General features: G+C 33.5%; 1 protein-coding gene across 3 annotated transcripts in view; it reads left to right on the top strand.

Annotated features, from left to right (window-relative positions):
• Nucleotides 1-8,592: 8,592 nt before the first annotated feature.
• The window catches only part of LOC136025932 (dehydrogenase/reductase SDR family protein 7-like), a 60,601-nt gene continuing 49,176 nt past the window's right edge, over nucleotides 8,593-20,017 (top strand). Inside the window, exon 1 of one of the 3 annotated variants that reach the window (XM_065702016.1) lies at nucleotides 8,593-8,673. Coding sequence is in view for 1 of the 3 variants with exons in the window: in XM_065702015.1 (XP_065558087.1) it covers nucleotides 18,075-18,147 (73 nt within the window). In the remaining 2 variants the exon portion in view is untranslated. The other 2 variants (XM_065702017.1, XM_065702015.1) reach the window with 2 other exon arrangements.

The raw sequence follows: 20,017 nt of genomic DNA, 5'->3' as shown, positions 1-20,017 counted from the left end.
TTTATTTACCAATGCTGATTTGTGGTAGTTCTACAATTGGTAGACAATTTGATATTATTTTTGTTAATTTTTGGTTTACTGAAGTTCTTTACTTTTCTTTAAAAACTCATTTTGTGGAAAAAAAAACCCTGAAGATATTAGATTTTTATTTAATTATTATTTTACTGATCTTGGTTGCCAACATGGTAGACCAAGGATTTTAGGATTTTTCATTTGAATTGCCAAGGCCTTAATATAACTTTGAATATTTTAGTTGATTCAGCTAATCTTAATTTCTTCCATGTGCCTGCTTTAATGGAGACGGTCTCCCCCTAGCTCTCTTTATGAATATTTAGAGAATTTTCATGAACAGCTGGCGAAAGTGCAATTTAGCAGCACACCTTGCTTCATTCTATGCAATTTCAACATCAACATGCTAAATATCAGGTCTTCGGTGACTTCTCAACTTTTAAATCTATGTCTGTCTTATGGTTTAGTCCCTAAGATTAACATTTCGATTAGAGTTTCTAGGACGTCTGCAAAGCTTTTGGACAATACATATTTTCAAACGTACCTTTTAGATCTCCAGGAGTTGTTGTAAATATTGAATCTGATCGCTTTGGTCAGATTCAATATAAATATTCAGTATAAATCTGAATGTGAGGTATTTATTCATGAGCGAGTAATTTCTGACTTGAGTAAAAGGGTGGTAGTCTTTGATCAAAATGCCTAATCCTACAAACATAGGGATATATGATTATTTTGTTTATTTGTGCCAGCTTTATTGATATATGTTAGATAGACTGTGAAGCAATAATTTTTGTTCGTTTTAAGTTTCAATTTCGCTCTTTACTACCCTCAAAAAACGTTGTTCATTTAATTGAAACTCCCCTAAGCGTTTCAATTTAATGCCCTTAGTGTCATTAGTTACAGTAACCGTAGAAGTAATATCGAAGCATACACATAGTGTCTTCTGCCTAGTTCAAAATCTGTCAAAACTTACCCTGAAAGGTCTAACTTAATAACTGAGACGTTTATGTAGAAAACAAGTGAGCACTCTTCAGTAATTTTATAAGCCTTGGGTATCTTTCTTTCAAACTCAGAAATGATTGCTGTCTCAAAGAGATTGGAATATAATTTTTGTTTGTCAGCAGTTAGCATTTTTCTAACATATAGTAGAACAGTTCTAAGCGTTTACCCTCCTCCTAGAAAAAAAAACCGTAGAAAATACCCATAACGGAAAATACCTCCCCAGAAAATACACTTCATGGAAAAAAACCCTGTGGAAAATAAGGTTTCCAAATTTGAAAATTTTATTTGAGCTTTTTTTTAGTTTCGTTGATAATTGCTGAGGAAAGGGAAAAAGAGGAAAACCCCCCTTGAGAACACCCCCCTTAAATACCCCCCCCCCCCCGAGAAAAAGAGGTTTCCATATTTGAAAATTTTATTTGAGTTTCGTTTTTTTTAGGTTCTTTGAAAAGTGCTAAGGAAAGTGAAAAAGAGAAATTTTCTTTTTTTATTGAAATAAAAAGGTGAAAACATTTACAACGTTTTTTTTTCAGTAAAGGGCAAATTATTTTCTGGTCTTGGTAATGTGCGGGGGTGTTCAGCCCTACTCACGTCAATTTTTGATCGTTTTGAGTTTAGCTCGGTTATTTATTTTATTTATGTTCGTTTTGGGTTTATTTCATGTATCTATGGTGGTTTGTGGTAGTTCTACGCTTGGAAATTATAAGAATTTATTTATTCTCATATTTGGCTTAATGGAGCTCTTTACTATTTATTGGCCAAGTCGTTTTGTGGAAAATGTTTTCAAATTAATTTCGGTTCGTTTTTTTTATTGACATAGGCTTTTTCATTAAAAAAAAAACTTTTTATTCGATTAGAATCCAATTTTTTTATTTTGAAGATTATTTGACTTTATTTCTGCTCATTTTTAGTTTAATATAGACCTTTGCTTTTCTTCAAAAAACTTGTTTCGCATGTTCCCATCTACAAACACTTTATGGAAATTAATTGAATAAAAAAAAAAAGTATTTCAACTGAAAATATGGAGCAACATCAAAACTTAAAACGAACAGAAAATGACGTATATGAAAGAGGTTGCCTTCTCCTCAATACATAAATTCAATTTTCATAGTAAGACATAAATTTTGTATAGTATTCTAAAACGAAGCTTATTATTCTAATTAAACGGCCATGTTGTTTCAGGAATCGTTCTATAAGAATTAGGACCAAATTCAAACTTTAGCGTAAAGAGTGTAAAGGGGGCACATCTCTTCATATACGTAATAATTTCTGTTAGTTTTAAGTTTTAATGTTCCTCCTTATTTTCAGTTGAAAAAACTTATTGTTTTTTTATTTAAAGAAGCTTAGAGATAAACATTTTTCTAAAGGCAATGGAAAAATTATTTAAATTAAAGTAAAAGTATATAAAAATGAAAAAAAAATCAGTAATTACATGTAATACACAAACAATAGCCTACTTACAAAAACTAAGATATAAACTCACAGCATAAAACTTCTGTAAAGCAATGCTGAAGTGTTGGACAGGTATTTTTCAACAATACCGATATTTTGAACTTTGTTATCAACAGCCAAAATTTTCTACGTTTTTTTCCCATTCTGCTCTCATTCCTTTAATTTTCTTATAATTACTCTATAGTCCCTAATTTCCGGAGGCATGGCTCCCTGCCCCCCCCCCCCTCCCCCCTGCCGGTGCCCATGATTTCTGCTGTCATTACAAAACTGCAACAAGAGGCCTTTTTTCGCGTCAACCAGCTGGTTTAACCAATGACAGCTTTGGTTTAACCAGCTTGTATGTTTAACGCAAAAACGGAAAAAAATTACATATGGTTGAGCTCAAACAAAACTGGTTCGCGAAAACACTCTTTTTACTTGTCGGTTTGGGCAAAAAATTTCAAACATAAAACATCCGTATAGTGTTAAGAGTGTCATTCTATTATAATTAAATGATTTAGCACTGGCTTAATTTCCTCCGGATTTGACATATTTCACATTAGTTTGAGGTCAGAGAGAATTGAAAAATGATCTAGCATACTCTCTGGTATATTTGAAGAGATAGGAAGGGTCTGAATTAGTGGAATCTTTGGTTAAATTGTTCAGGTAATATATTGGAAAATGTTGTATTCATACTGTAAAAGCAAAATTATCAAAAAGTCCTAAATGATAAGACTTTAGCTTTGTTGAGCTACCCTAAACAGAGGATAAAATTCTAGTTTGACTTCTTTTTGTTTTGATTTGGAATTCTACTAGCCTACCAGGCTATAGATTAAGTTTCCAGTCAAATTCCAGTTTAGCTACTTTTTGCTATCTTTGAATGGGTTATGTTAGGTGAATGAAACTTTCAGTGATTAATCCATAGCTAAAAACATACCCTGAGAAGCTATTGCTAAGCTTATGTGATAACCCTCTTCTGTTTTTAAATCTGGGAATTTTGCGTACTGGACTGGTCTGTAACTATTAAAATTTTGGTAAAACAACATCTTACCTTAATTTTCAGCAAGCAGTTTCTGTTTCTCTGGTTTTAGCTCTGAAAATGCAATTCTTGTTATTTGAGTAGAATTTTAAGCCATATCAGTGTTTTGTATTTAAATATAGGGAAATGTATATCCTGAAAGTTTCCAAATCTTGGAAACTTCATAAATTGAAATTGAGCAAAGTTGTGACATTAAAAATGCTTTTTTCTTGTCATTTAAGTAGAAGATTTATTTTGCAAGGGTTTCACTTTTATAACACAAGCATTTTTAAGGGTGTGGACCAAATATTGAGATTTCCAACTGTCATCATCACTAACCAGCAATTCTACAGGATTTAATCCTTATTTCATTAGACAATATGATTTAAGGTAATTTAAGGCAAACATTTTTAAGAGAGAGAAAGAGTAGAGTTAGATGCTCCAAAATACTTTTCCATGATATAGTTTAGTCTCTAGACCCATCCCTAAAAGTTTCATTTTCCTAACCTAAACCTTTTTCAAGATAATACAAATTTATCTAAACTAGAATTTTACCAAACAGAAGTTTAACCTAATAATTTGTAATAACATATTGTTCAGGCTAGCCTTTGCAATCCCTACAAATTTTGACTCTTCACAATAAAGCACTATTACAGGCTTAGCCTAACAAAAGAAAATAGCAAACTGCTTAATCTGAATAAAAAAAAATCCAAAGGGCTTTATATTTCTTCAATACAAAATATATATTAATTTTTGTTTTCAGTAGAATACTAGTTAAGTATAAACCAGCAAATGTATAAGAATTTTTTGAGGGGGGACAGCTGCCTAAAATTAACAAAATATTTCTGATAAGCACAAAAATATAACAAATTAAGCTAAACTAGGAAAATATTTTTTTTTCTCACTGAACAGTTACCATAACACATAATATGTTGTAAGATTTTTGCAGTACTTGTGCATTATAGCCACCACATTCAAGTTTTATTGAGAAGATTAGTTTGGCTAATGTTAATGATATAAAATAAAATATGATGAATATATAAAACTTTATCAACAAAATTATGAAAACTACAACAAAGAATCCTGGAATTTGTAAATCAGCATCATATCTAAATATACTGTATCTTACATTGTGATAGATTGTTTTAACGCCCTACTGTACAGGGGTAAATATTTAAATTATGTATCATAGGCAATTATCTGAAGAGTAATCTATTAGAAGTCTCCTGAGCTAACTAGGGAAGTTTTTTCTTTCTTTTTTACTTGCTTTAGCCTGTATCCAGTTCCTGATTGCCATATAAATTCCATATTCATAGTTAAATAACATAAGCCTTTGTATATAGACTATACCTTGTTGCTAATTTTTCTGGGCATAGAATGTTTGATTTGTTAAAGCCCTAGAGAAGGACCTGAAGAGAAAGAAACATAATAAAAAAAAAATTCATGCTTCTTAATTTTTAGAATAATAGCTGGTCACACATTTATATTCAACTTTGCTCTACTTTACCCCTCAATCCTCCCAATATAAAAATGTATTGTTGAAATTTCCTATTTTCCATTTGTTTTGTCAATCTGTCTCTCGAACTTCATCCCATGTAGCTGTAAATTAAACAAATGTGACAAACAATAACTAGAAAAACAGGTGACAGGAGGTTAAATGCATTGAAAATATGAAATTTGAGCCATATTTCTGCACATTGGGAGGGGGATTGAGATAAAGCATAGCCTAACTTAATGATTTTCTCTTGCTATGTAGGGTAATTGGAAGGTCACTTGTATATCATGCTGTCCTTTTCAGTTTTAGTTGGATAGAAAAAATCCAAAGAAAGTCCCCTTTGAAAAGATAGGAGCCACAAAGTGAGATTGTATTTGTCAAAGCTTGGAGGTTTGTCCCTTCTGTCTGTTTAAACAAAACAGAATCTTAATTGAAGCTTTGTTCATTTCTATCTTAAGGGTGCACAACAATTATGATATAAGGTACTTTTCTTTATTCAATTGTCTTCTTTGTTGTCTAAAAGACTTTTTTTTAATCTAGATGTTTCATAAATTGCTCATTTTTACCAGAAGTTCATTTGACCTACTTTGAAATCCATGGTCTTAAGATTACATTTGAGTTTGTTAAAGCTAGGAGACATAGACCTTGTGTTTGTTTAAACAAAGTGAATAAACATTAGTAATTTGTATTGCACTAAAGCCCTAGGGCCATCACAATTCCAAACAAAAAAGAAACTTCACTTTAGAATATTCAACATTGTCTAACATAACAGAAACAAAGAAAAAAAAATTACAAAATTTTACTTTTGCACTCTACTGTCAACATGAGAAATTGTCCAAAATTTTAAAATCTTGCAAAACATTCATCCCTCATCACATTCACCAGCCATCTCTCATCAAACCTACACTTCATTTCTCATCTCACTCAATCCTACAAATGCATCAAATGACCCACTCTCTCATTAGTGCTTCCATAGATATGGTCAAAGTAAGAGCCATCTTGCTTACATTTTATTATATCTAGAAGTTTTCTGTAGCTAAGTCAGTACTTAAATATTTCATACACCTTTGTAAACAACCTTAAGGTGGTAAAATAGGTTGGATTATCCAAATTTTTAGTTACCACAATATATTTCAATCATTATTGTAATATAAAGGGCAGCCAATAGTAAAGGACCTGAATAAATATTTTAAGGTAATTAAAAAGGTTTATTACTCAAAAACTTGATAAAACTAAAAGGGAATTCTTAATGATTGATTACTTTAAAATATCTACATTATACACAACAATAAACCTTTGCTATAAAGGGAAAGTCAATAAGGCCCAAAAACTATTCAATACTAATTGTGCTTTGAGACAGTTTGCTGAATGTCTAAATGATTTTAGGTAGTAATGAAGATAAAATGTGGGCAAACTCAACACCAATATGCAAGTAAGTAAGTATGGCAGCACTGACACATCAAGGTCTAAACTGGCAGTGCTAATTTCCACTTTGTGACCCTTTGGCCAAGAATTGCAATTAAGGGCTGGGGGCCAGAAATCTTGTGCTTTTGTACACCCTCCCTGCTTACCTTTTGCATATTTCTCCATTTGCCTATTTAGAGCTGGTTTAGATCTGTCTAACATCACTGACCCCCATTTAAAACAAATAAACAGGCAATACTAGGAATCAAACCTGTACCCCATGGACAAAGGATTTCTTACTAAGAGTGCTTTCCACTTAGCCAAGAACATTATTATGACCAGAGTAGAACAACTATTAAAAAAAAAAAAATTGAAAAAAAACCAAGATGGATTTACAGCCATTTTCACTAATCTTCAATACACATTGTATTTTACTTAGACAAGTTATTGTAAGGCAGGTGTCAACAAAGCTCCAGTAGGGATTGCTTTACTTAAGATGCAAACTAGCATGGTGAATACTTAGCTGGTAAAAACCAAATACACTAGCAATGCCAGGAATTAAACCTGTACCCCTTGGACAAAGGATTCCCAAACCAGAGTGCCAACAACTTAGCAAGGAACACAAATGTGACCAGAGAACTATTATTTGAAAAAAGAAATATTGGAAAAAACTCAATTCATGGTTGTTGCCATTTTCTCTACTGTCCCATAAACAATATATTTTTTTTAGACAAATTAATTTTAAGACAGGTATCAACAAAGCTCCATCAGGGATTGTATTTACTTAAGATACAACAAGCAATGTGATTGCATAGCTTTGTGATATTCTAGTCTTAAATAATGATAAAAAAGCAAATTTACATTTGCTATTTGTTTTCCAAACCATTTTAAGCAAAACCATTTGCAACAGCAATACGCCCATGGTTAGATCAGTGTCTATCCAAAATGCTTTACAACAGAAGGGACACATTTCTTGCAAAGCAAATACTCAGCTTTAATGCTATTCTGTGTCATCTCTAAAAAATTAAACTGTATCAGGTGTATTTTGATATAAGATACTTCTAAGACTTGTGTTTCACAGCTTTCCTCAATCCACTTTATAAGGTTCTAAGATATGCAAAGACATTTCCTAAATTTTTAAAAAAAATATTGATATGGCTTAAAATGCTACTCAAATAAAAGGAATTACATTTTAAGAGCTAAAGCCAGAGTAAAAGAAACTGATAATTAAAAATTAAGGTAAATCTTGTTTTGTAAAAATTTCAATAGTATAGGTATAGACCTTTTGAGTAAGCAATTATCTAAGACTTAGAAATCAGAAAAGGGTTGACATAGAAGCCTGGCAGTACCTTCCCAGAGTGTTTTTGACCCTGGATTAATTACTGAGTTTCATTCTTGTAACCTATTCCCTTTCCAAGATAATGAAAATTAGCTAAACTAGAATTTTACGTATTTTTTGCTTTGGATTCATTACTGAAAGTTCTATTTTCCTGACTTAACCCATTTCTAAGATAGCAAACAGTAGCCAAACTAGAGTTTGACCTGAAAATTTATCCATGGCCCTATAGGGTAAGGCTGAAATGTAAAGAGTTCTGACAAAGATGCAACACATCTTGAAGCATCTAGTAAGAATAGTAATTGGATTAACAATGCTTTATAACCACTAGGGTCTTGCTTCATCAAGGTTTTATCTCTGAAGCCAAATTACCAAGCTAAGGTCAAGCCTAGGGCATCAAAAGGACGAAACAAAGATTTCCAAGTATCTACATAAGTTTTCAAAAGCATATTCAAACTCTTGACTTCCTGTCTTAAGGCCTATGTGAATCAAATTGCAGGATATAACCCAACATTTATCCAAATAGCCCTAATACGAAAAAAACAAAATTAAACCTTACTTTTGCGTGGCTAGAATTCTATTTGTCAGCTTATAATTTTTATTTTATATAGACTTATTTATAGCCTATGAATTCTTCTTTTCGAAATCTACGCCTGAAAAGGTCAACCAACAATTATGAATGGTAGAACCCTACGGTTAAAAACAATGACAGTTCTGGTTAAATTAGAGTTCAACCAGTCAATTGTTTCACGCAAAATCACTTTTCATGACAACCTGGTTTGTCACTGTTTCACGCAAAAACAGCGGTTGAGCTCAACCACACCGAGTGGTTGAGCTCAAACAGTCTCTTTGGTTGACGCGAAAAAAGGCCTAAGGATTGTTAGCTCAAAATAGAACGGCAGAAAAAAGTCTTTTACAAACCTTGAACGAACGAGAAGAAAGAGAATTAAAAAATCTAGGCTATTAAAAACAATAGAAAAGGTTAGACAGCAACTTTGCTCCAAAAAGCACAGTCTAAATAAAAAATAGTAACATTATTTTTTGATAAGTAGTGATAATAAGGTGTCTTAGCTTTTAATGATGTTATAGATTCTTGATGACAGGTTGAGGCCAATTTTGGAAAGTGCCATTGACTTATTGATAGCCTAATATGCAGTTTTCGAAATAATTTTGTTATAATGAAAGCAAATAGATTAATTGATGCCTTTTATATGCTCTTCATAATTAAAGAAATTGCTACTAGGAGAAATTATATTTTCAGCTCTGAAAGGGCTAAAATGGTCCAGAACAGCCTATAGTGACCTACAGTTTGAAAATGTGTTTTAGAAAAATGGTAAACGTTTAGTTTCACCACAAGCTGTCTAAAGTGCGTACTACTGGATATAGCAAGATTCTGATGATTGCATACTGTTTCTTTGTCATTATTAGAGAATTGCATTCATTTTTTAGCTTTCTAAAATCCCCCTCCAACAAAACTAAAAATGTGTAAAGTGGGCTTGCTTACAGGTAACATTACCTATAGAGTGAAGTGTATTAGTCCATGAGCCCTGTGGGCAGCAGGCCAAGGTCTATATTCTATATTTAGGCTATTCAACAAAGAGTAATAAAACTAACTAAAAAACCTCAAATGAGATTTACTAAATAAATATCGAATCCAAACCTCTCCCCACTGCCTGCAGTGCTCATGAACTAATACACTTTGCTCTATAGGTAATGTTACCTGTTTCCAAGCCCACTTTATGCATTTTTAGCTTGCCCCATGGAGGAGGAAGGTTAACCAGAAATGGATGCACTCTGGCATTTCAAAGTACTTTGGTATGGAAACTATGCTGCCTTGCAGCATAGTTTTCAGTTTAGACAGCTTGTCATGAAATTAAACATTTGCCAAAAAAAAGATGGCTATTGAGGAAAAATTGGCATTTATATCTGATTCCAGAATGGTAACTATAATTTTCTCTAGCCTAGTCTTAATTATAAAATATAATTACAGAAACAAATTTGCAAATGTTTTAAGCACCAGAGACCCTTCAAGAATGATGTCAGTTTTGCTGTTATAGCCTATCCTTTTTGAGGGATTTCAAGCTCTTACTAAAAATGAGGTAGATAAGGTCCCCCTCCCTTAAGGGTTCAAAATGTAACTTTCCCCCAGGATAAATTATCAGACAGTTTGTGGTAACAAACTGTAGTAAGGAGTGACCCGGCTCAATAGTAACCAAATCTCTAAAAAATTGAATTTTGATATCAATAGCTACATCAAAAGAATTGCATTTTAATGCTGATTTTAAATATATAAGTTTCATCAAGTTTAGATTTACCCATCAAAAGTTATGAGCCTGAGAAAATTTGCCTTATTTAGGAAAATAGGGAGAAACACCCCCTAAAAATCGTAGGATCTTAACAAAAATGACACCATCAGATTCAGCATATCAGAGAACCCTACTGTAGAAGTTTCAAGCTCCTTTCTACAAAAATGGGGTATTTTGTATTTTTTGCCAGAAGACAAATCACAGGTGCATGTTTATTTGTTTTTTTTTTCTTTTCCCCAGGGGTTATGATATTGACCAAGTGGTCCTAGAATTTTTTAAGTGACCAAAAAAATTGGAGGGCATCTAGGCCTCCTCCCATGCTCATTTTTTCCCCAAAGTCAACAGATCAAAATTTTGAGATAGCCATTTTGTTCAGCATAGTCAAAAACCACAATAACTATGTCTTTGGGGATGACTTACTCCCCCACAATCCCTGGGGGAGGGGCTGCAAGTTACAAACTTTGACCAGTGTTTACATATAGTAATGGTTATTGGGAAGTGTAGAGACGTTTTCAGGAGGATTTTATTTTGTTTGGGGGTGGGGCTGAGGAGAGGGGGCTATGTTGGAGGATCTTTCCTTGGAGGAATCTGTCATGGGGGAAGAAAAATTCAATGAAAAGGGTGCATGATTCTCTAGCATTACTATAAGAAAACAATGAAAAGTAAACATGAAAATGTTTTTCAAATGAAAGGAAGAAGTAGCATTGAAACTTAAAACGAACAGAGATTATTATGCATATGAGGGTTTCTAAAAATACTTTGGCATAAAGAGTGAGGTATTTAGGAGGAGATAAATACCTTGCTCTTTATGCTAAAGTATTTCTAGTAATTTCAACTATTTATTCTACAGCCTTTCTGATTCAGGGGTCATTCTTAAAGAATTGGGACAAAACTTACGATTTAGTGTAAAGAGCGAGGTATTAATGAGGGTACAAACCCCCTTGTATACATAATAAAAATATAAGGTTATGAAAGTTTGTTACGTAAGTTAATTCTTAAGTTACGTATATTTTTTACTAATAAAAACGTTTGTTAAAAATTAAAAGTTCTAGTTGCCTTTTTAAGTAACCAAAAAATTGGAGGGCAACTAGGCCTCCTTCTCCACCCCTAATTTCTCAAAATTATCAGATCAAAACTAAGAGAAAGCCATTTAGCCAAAAAAAGATTTAATATACAAATTTCATTTTAATAACTTATGTGCGGAGAGCCAAAACCAAACATGCATTACTTCAAAAACGTTCAGAAATTAAATAAAAAAAAACTAATTTTTTTAGCTGAAAGTAAGGAGCAACATTAAAACTTAAAATGAACAGAAATTACTCTGTATATGAAATGAATTGTCCCCTCAGCAATCCCTTGCTCTTTACACTAAAGTTTGACTCTTTGCCACAATTCTACTTTTTAAAACAATTAAAAGCTTTAGCATAAAGAGCAAGGGATTGCAGAGGGGACAACTCATTTCATATATGGAGTAATTTCTGTTCGTTTTAAGTTTTAATGTTGCTCCTTACTTTCAGCTAAAAAAATTAGTTTTTTTTATTTAATTTAATTACAAAAGACCACAGCATCAAGTGATGTATTCATCACTTTTGTCTTAGCTAAATTATGTTGAACTCCATAATTGCTAGCAAATTAAGCTTGACTATTAAAATGAAACATTAATAATGACTTCAGAAAAGCCAAAATTATACCATGGGAGACTTTTCCAAACTTTCACTTCTATTCCTTTTTTATTTTTAAGGCTGAGAAGGTTTCAGCACAACTTTTTGGCATTACTTAGTGATGTTGTTTAGGGAAGGGGGAGTTTCCTCTTCCTATAATTTGCAGAAAAATTTATTTTGAGCCCTTGCATCTTGACTCTCTGGGTAGAGACCCCTCTTGCCCCCTTCCCCCCTATAAAAATGCTAGAGCTGTGCCCCTGGCATTGGTCTTGTGCTTAACCACTTCTTCAGGGAATACTCAGGTACAATAAAACAGTTTTACCATTCCTGTTCAGTGGTTAGCCCCTTGAATAAGGAATGCTATAAAATTCTAAAGACTGTTTTAAAAACTTCCAAATTACTTGTATCATTCCTGAAGGCACATCAATTTACTTTAATCTCAGCCACCCCAATGTGCACATACATGCCTCTGCTATAGCCTAAATTATATATACTCCATAAATTTTGCTACTGCTTGTTGCTTGCTTGTCATTAAATTATTCTCAAAAAAGGGTCTGGCATGGAGTGGATATAACTTGGGTTGTAAGTTATTTTTGCTCATCAGGAGGGGGGGGGGGGTAGGTGTGGAGGTAAAGTAATATTGCTTTAAGGAATGAAATAAGTATTTTAGAATTTCCTGAATTAGTTTTGGAAATTTTGTAGTATTTTCTTCTGAAAGGGCCAAACACAAGATTAGTGGTGTTTTTAACTTCATAATATAAAGAAAATATATGTTGTATCTGCTTTGGTGTAATACTAGAATTAGGGCTATTGAGAAGAAAACAGGTTAAGAGAATAAATATTACTCCATAATGCAGAATACCTATAGTTGATGCATTTTAACAGTTCCACTATTATCTTACCTTAAGTTACACTTGCTAGCAATAGTATGAATTTTTAACATCACTCTCCACCCCCTAATGTGCAAAAATATAGCCCAGATTATTTATTTCCCATACATTTTGCCATGCATTGCTCTTGTTTCAAAATACCTACCCATAAATTGAATGAATGTTGATGAAATTAGAGAAATTGACTACAAATAGGACATATATAATTTGTGCTGTATGTTTACATGTTAGGGGGGGGGGGGCAAAGTACACTAGAGTTGCTATCAAAATGTCTTAACTTCAATATTTCTGTATATTGTGAAGAAAAAATTGTTTTATTAACATATTTTCTTCTTAACAGCCCCCATTCTAATCTTTTGCCTCTGCTTGATTCACATTTGCCCCACTCTTTTTGTTTTTCCACAAATGAGGCCTTGCTGACATAACCTTTTTTTCCTTTTTAATGAGATAGAAAATGGGACCTTCAAAAGAACCAAAAGTAAAAACTGCCTTAGAAATCAAGCTCAAAATTGATATGAAGAGCCATCTTGTTGTTTGCATATGCATGCAGTTATCTTTTTGATTCCTTGTTGCCTTGTTGCTGATTTTATGCCCATTTTTTATTGCTATCAAATAAAAAACAAGTTTTTTCAACTGAAAGTAAGGAGCAACATTAAAACTTAAAACAAACAGAAATTACTCTGTGTATGAAAGAGGCTGTTCCCTCCTCAATGCCCTACTCTTTACACTGAAGTTTGACCCTTTCTCTCAACTCTACTTTTTAAAACAATAACAAAAAACTTTAGTATAAAGAGTGGGGCATTTAGGAGGGATCAGCCCCTTTCATATATGGAGTGATTTCTGTTTGTTTTAAGTTTTAATGTAGCTCCTTACTTTTAGTTGAAAAAATTTGTTTTTTTTTATTTAATTTCTGAATGTTTTTGAATCAATACATGTTTTGATTTTGGCTCTCTGCAGATGAATAATTAAAACAAAATTTGCATATTATTTTTTTTTTTTTTGGCTAAATGGTTTTCTCATAATTTTGGCCAGATGATTTTGAGAAAAAAGGGTGTGGGGTAAGAGGCCTCTTTGCCCTCAAATTTTTGGGTTGCTTCAAAAGGCAACTAGAACTTTTATTTTTTTTAAAGAATGTTTTTATTAGTAATAAATATATGTAACTTATTAATATCCTGTACCCCCTTCATGGAATTTCTCTTCCCCCATTATAAATTCTCCATGAAAACATCATCCCACATAATAATACATAAACCTACATATTAGGTTTTTCAACTAAACAAAATGCTGAACAAAATGGCTATCTCAAAATTTTGATCTGGTGATTTTGGGGGAAAATTAGCATGGGAGGGGGCCTAGGTGCCCTCCAATTTTTTGGTCACTTAAAAACAGCTAGAACTTTTAATTTATGTTAGAATGAGCCTTTTTGCAACATTCTAGTACCACTGGGTTGATACAATCACCCCTGGAAAATAAGAACAAAACAAATAAACACACACCTGTGATCAGTCTTCTGATAAAAAATACAAAATTCCACATTTTTGTAGATAGGAGCTTGAAACATCTACAGTAGGGTCCTCTGATATGCTGAATGTGATGATGTGATTTTTTGTTAAGATACTATGACGTTTAAGAGGGTGTTCCCCCTATTTTCCAAAATAAGGCAAATTCTCTCAAGCTTGTAACTTCTGATGGGTAAGACTAAAAATTGGTGAGACATATATTTGAAATCAGCATAAAAATCTAATTCTTTTGATTTATCTATTAGTATCAAAATCCTGTTTTTTTTAGTTTGGGTTAATATTGAGCTGGGTTGCTCCTTTCTACAGTTTGTTACCACAAACAGTTTGACAAGAATGCACATTTGGGATTTGCAAAAATAGAACAAGTTACAATTTTATTTTATTTTTTGAAGTAAAATATTTTGCCAAAAAAAATTGAAGATGTACAAACTCACATGACATGGAACTTTATTGTAGTAAATTTAAGTTCTGAAAATGTGATTTAAGATTGTTAGATTGGCAATTTGGGTCAGAAAAGAAAACTAGTTAGAGAGAAGGAGGATTCTGTTTTGTTCATCTTAGAGATGCATATAACTATAAGATATAACTCTGTGTCAGCCCATTTTCAATGGAATTTGATAGATAACTTTTTTTGATCAAAGTGTCTGAATTTAAATAGAGCATTTGATTTTATGATTTGCTGCAAAAATTTTAGGTGTAGAAATAGAAAACTAAAAGATGCAGACAACTTCTTTAGAAAACTGAAGAAAACTAGTAATTACATTTTTTCTTTGTAATATGAAGTAACTTTCAATTAAACTGATTTTCATCTGATTTTACAGGTTACTGTGAAGCAGTTGGTATACTTTGGGAATTAGATTCATAATTTTATGATTTTTTAAGGCAGAGTTAAGGACTTTCAGTGAATATTTTTCAGTAAGTTATAAATTGTCACTTTAATGGTCTTTTTAGGCCTCAAAATACAAATTTGGAAAGGAAGAGGGAATCATATTTCAAAAGGGCAGCCCTTAAAGTTGACAACCTGTTTCCTACTATTTGCAAATGAAAAATGGCTACAAAAAACTCTGAAAGAAATTTTAAAACAATCATAAATTATACCCCCCCCCCCCTAAAATATAAAAATACAACCCACACTATATTTTACAATAGAAAAACTTTTCTTTGTCTTTAGTGAATGCTATCAAGTGGCAGGAAGAAAAGAGTCATGCTATTATAAAATAAAGAGTGAATATATCTATATATATAAAAATAAGTTGTCTGTGTGTGTGTGTGTGTCTGTCGAGTGACGTCATGTTTGTGTGTCGACTGACGTCATGTTTTTGACTGACGAAATTACAGACCGGGACATCGGGACACAAATGACGACCAGGACACCGGCACATAGGGAATATAAATGACGACTGGGACACTCAAAGAGAAAGCGACTGGGACACAAGGAATGTTCGATTAGCAATCACCATCAACAAAGCACCAGGACACAAATGACGACCGGGACACAGGGAGTATAAATGACGACCATAAGTAAAAAAAACTAAAAAACTAAAAAAAGGTAAAAACTACAAAAAAACTAAAAAGGAAAAAAAACAACTAAAAACTAATAAAAAAACTAAAAAAGCTAAAAAACTAAAAAAAACTAAAAAAGAAAAAAAAAGAAAAAAAGGAAAAAAAATGAAAAATAAAGGAGAAAAACAAAACTAAAAAAAAAATAAAAAAAAACTAAAAAGAAAAAATGGGGAAAAATACAAAAATTTATTTCATCATATACCATTTCAAAAACGAATGTATATACAGACCGGGACACCGGGATACAAATGACGACCGGGACACAGGGAATATAAATGACGACTGGGACACAGGGACACAACTACAACGGGGACACCGGGGGGCACAGGGGGATATATAAATGACAACGGGGACACAGGGAATGTTTGATTAGCAATCACCATCAACAAAGCTCAAGGGCAATCATTAGAATCATGAGGTATAACTAAAAAAACTAAAAAAAAACGGTAAAAAACTAAAAACCAAAAAACTAAAATTCATTAAGTTTAATTTTTCCCATCAAAAACTGACAAGCCTGAAAAATTTTCCAAAATGGGGAAAACACCCCTAAACTTTCAACTGATCTTAATGAAACCCACACCATCTGAAACATCATACCAGTGAATCTTACTACAGAGTGCTACATATAAAAATTTGGAATTTTCTATTTTTGGCCTGAAGAAAGATCATATATGCGTGTTTATTTGTTTTTTTCCACCAGAGATGATCTAATTAAACCAGTGATCCTGGATGATCCAGATAGGGTTAATTGTAATGGAAATCAAAAGTTCTAGTGCCCTTTTTAAGTGACCAAAAAGATTGAAGGGCAACCCCCCTCCCACGACCCTTTTCCCCAAAGATATCTGATTAAAATTTTGAGATTGCCCACTGATTCAGCACAGCTGAAGGGTCCTGAAGTATGTCTTTTTGGCATGGGTGTGGGGAAGGGGGGCAGAAGCGGGCAGCTGCTCCCCCCCCTAGAACTTCAATTTTGCGCTAGATATTAACTAGAACTTTTCGGATGTTGGAATTTTTCTGTTGAATGCTACCTGGTAGCTGGTTGAAAATGCTAGAAATAAACGAAAATTTCCAAATATCGTATCCAATATCAACATTCACGTTTTGATATTCAATATTGACTTTTGGTCCGATATATAGATAGGAGACTGGCCCACAATGGGAGGTTTTGAATTTTTTAATTCTCCAAGAATTGATTCAAGCAATAAGAAGTTGCTGAGCATGCCAAAGCAAAGGTAACTCAAACAAATATCCTCTTTAAAAGACAATTAGAATACTCCATCACTTTTACACCTGGATATCTCTCTACCCAAGTAATCAAGAGTCCCGAACCTGGGCCACCACAGTACTGGTTCGGCCGCGTCTTGATTGCGTTTGGTCACCTGGTGAAAGAAACAGAAAAGGGACAAAGGAACATTAAAACTTGTTTTTCGGCTATAAATTAAGAAAGTAAAAAAACTACAAAACGAATTTCAGCAAGGTTTAAAAAAACTAAAGAGTATTAATTTCAAATTATAAACTGACTGGTCAACACCAAAAGTAAGCTGTTTGGTTGATCTTGGTGTTCTTCCTATCAGTGGTTACATTTTCATATCAATTTCTGACTTTAAGGCACTATCCGTCTCGCTAGTTAGCACAAACTCTCTTGCTCCAGTCTCCTCCAGAAAGTGGACCTTAAGTTCTTCAGTCGCTAATTTTTTGATAATGAGAATACAGTGAACAGAATTCCCTTTCTTGCTCTTCAGCTCAACGAGAATGTAATCACCAGACTTGACTTTCTCACTGTCAAATTGGAAGTTATTGGAATGGGGTTTGTCTTCAACATCCACACTGGAGTTTGAAGAGTGTTGTATACTGCCTCATCTATGACAGAATCGTCACTCGAATTGCAATTCCTGTTATGAGAAACATGTCTTTTTTAGCCTTTTCAGTTCTCTGATTTTCTTCCTTTCCAGAACTAGGGCTTTCTTTGAAGATACAGCTTTTATCCCAGCAGTAATGCGTTCTTTCACAGGGGTGTCAGTGAGCACTTCAGACTTCGTTGTCTTTTTTTCCCGTTGATTTTTCGTGTTGAGCCTTTTGGAAAGGGGTTTGGATGGACGATCTCTTTTAATGCATCATCTGCTGACCTTTGCAATGTTATACAATGATATAGTTCTACATTTAGGGACAGCCATGAAACTTGCGACTTCCTGTTTGTTGTAGGCGACCCCCCCCATGACTATCGTTTTTAGAGGCTGTAGTTTCTGAGTAGTGTGGGGAGGGACAGTTAAAAGGACAACACCATTATTTTTAGCTAGATTGAGCAATTCAGTGGTGTATTGGCTGATCTGGTCGTCTATTTTCAGAAGTACAGGTGATTGTTGGAGGGTTTGGCTTGATTGATAAAATGCTGCAAGTAATGCAAAGAATGAGAGGCAGTCATCCACGCTTTCTGAGCCGGTCATGATGGATACTGGTCAAGCTCTTTTGAGTAAAGTTTCTGGACACTGTTTTCCTCAGGGAGTATGTGGAGGAGGTAATGTGTTCCCAATGCATCAACACCAGCACAAATCTTGGTCTGCTGACGTGACCTTCCTTACTTCTTTTTGGCCTTACTGTGCAATGATCTTACCAAGCTTGTTATAATATATAGTATTATATTTAATGCAAAATTTCCGCATATTTCCCAATAATAATTACTATATGTAAAAATGCACTGATTGAATAATTTACATCTCATTCCCCAGGGTTTGTGGGGGGGGGGGGGTCTTGTTATCCTCAGAGGCATATTTATTGAACCTTTCAGCAATACTAAATCTATCTCGAAATTTTGGTTGGAAGTCATTGGGGTAAAAAGGGTGTGTGAATAGAGCTAGTTGCCTTCCAATATTTTTGTTCATTCAAAAAGGGCATTAAAAATTTGGGAAAAAATATAAAATAAATACGTATGCGTAATCTTTCTTCTGGCAAAAAATGCAAAATTCCTCTTTTTGTAGAGAGGAGCATAATAACTCTTCAACACTATAATTTTTGTAGGCACGAATATATAATGAGTTGGAGGACTTGAACTGTGAATCTTACTATCTGAAAAAATAATTATCGTGTGGATATTTTGACTGACGAATTCAGACGATTCGAACTGCACTTCTTAGGAGTTTCAGAAACTCATATCCTAGGGGTAGGAAGTATGAAATTAGGTGATATAGAATTATTTACTCAGGCAGGAAGGATGAGGTACATAGACAGGGAGTAGGGCTCATGATGAATAAGGAAGCTGCTAAGTCTTGTTTCGGCTGGCAAGGTGTTAATAATTGAATGCTAGTTACGCATCTTATGACTTAAAAGTGAAGGGTATTAGTTATAGTAGTATATGGCTCTGTGGAACCGACTGATGGAGATAGTAGTGACTCAGATGAATTTTATTCACAGTTACAGGAGCAAATAGACAGAGTCTCAGGTAGAAATATGATGTTTTATTAGGAGATTTTAACGCCCAGGTCGGTAGAAATAGGGATAGATGTTATCTTAGCCTAAATAAATTTTGATTTAGGAAAAGAAAACAGTGAGAAGACTGGCAGGATCAATACAAGATACTAGGTTGTATTGAAGTGCTGGTATTGATGTTAAAAGTAAAGATCACCCTCTAGCAGGGTCTAGGGTTAATTTAAAGATGAAATTTCGGAAGGTTTTATACCTCCCGAGAAGTTATGATGTTAATTCCAAAATGAGAATTTTAGAGAAACTTTTCAGAAACCGTTTAAATACGAAACTGGAGAGTTTAAAATTTGACCATAGAGAAGACGGGTGGAATGATTCAGGAAAATGATTTGTGAAATTACTGATAGTTTTTTAGGAAAGAAAATTAGGAATGCAGCTAGGAATATGAGTAAAAAAAGTTTTATGTTTAATAAAGAGACGAAGGGGCTTGTAAAGAATTATATGGGTGATAGATCATATGAAAACAAGAGGAATGTAAAGAAAGTGGTGAAAACATTAGAATATGAACTAAGGAGGTTTGAAGTGGAGGCCATGGATAAAATTGCCAAGGATCTGGAAGATGCAGCTAGACGGCATAATAGTAAAATATTGTAGCGGTGTGTTAATAAATTGAAAGCAGGTAGTCAATTCGGACCTGTCCCAGTTAAAGATGGGAACGTGGTCACAATTAGTAATAAGGAAAGAGTAGAAGAGAGATGGGCAGAACATTTTGAGAATTTGCTAAACCAAGATAGAGTTGTAAGAAAAGATATAGAGGAAAATGTGAAAGTGTACGATATCTTGGATGTGAAGGAAGTTTTGTTTTATGAGAAAGGATTAGCGACAGTACTAAAAGGATTAGCAAAAATAAGACCCCTTATGCCTATAGTGTGGTAAACGAGTTTCTTAATGGTGGCTTTGAGGTAATG

This window comes from Artemia franciscana, chromosome 4 (assembly GCF_032884065.1).
Source record: "Artemia franciscana chromosome 4, ASM3288406v1, whole genome shotgun sequence".
Lineage (NCBI taxonomy): Eukaryota > Metazoa > Arthropoda > Branchiopoda > Anostraca > Artemiidae > Artemia > Artemia franciscana.
Note: the sequence above shows the minus strand (reverse complement) of the source record. Positions and strands in the feature narration are given on the sequence as shown.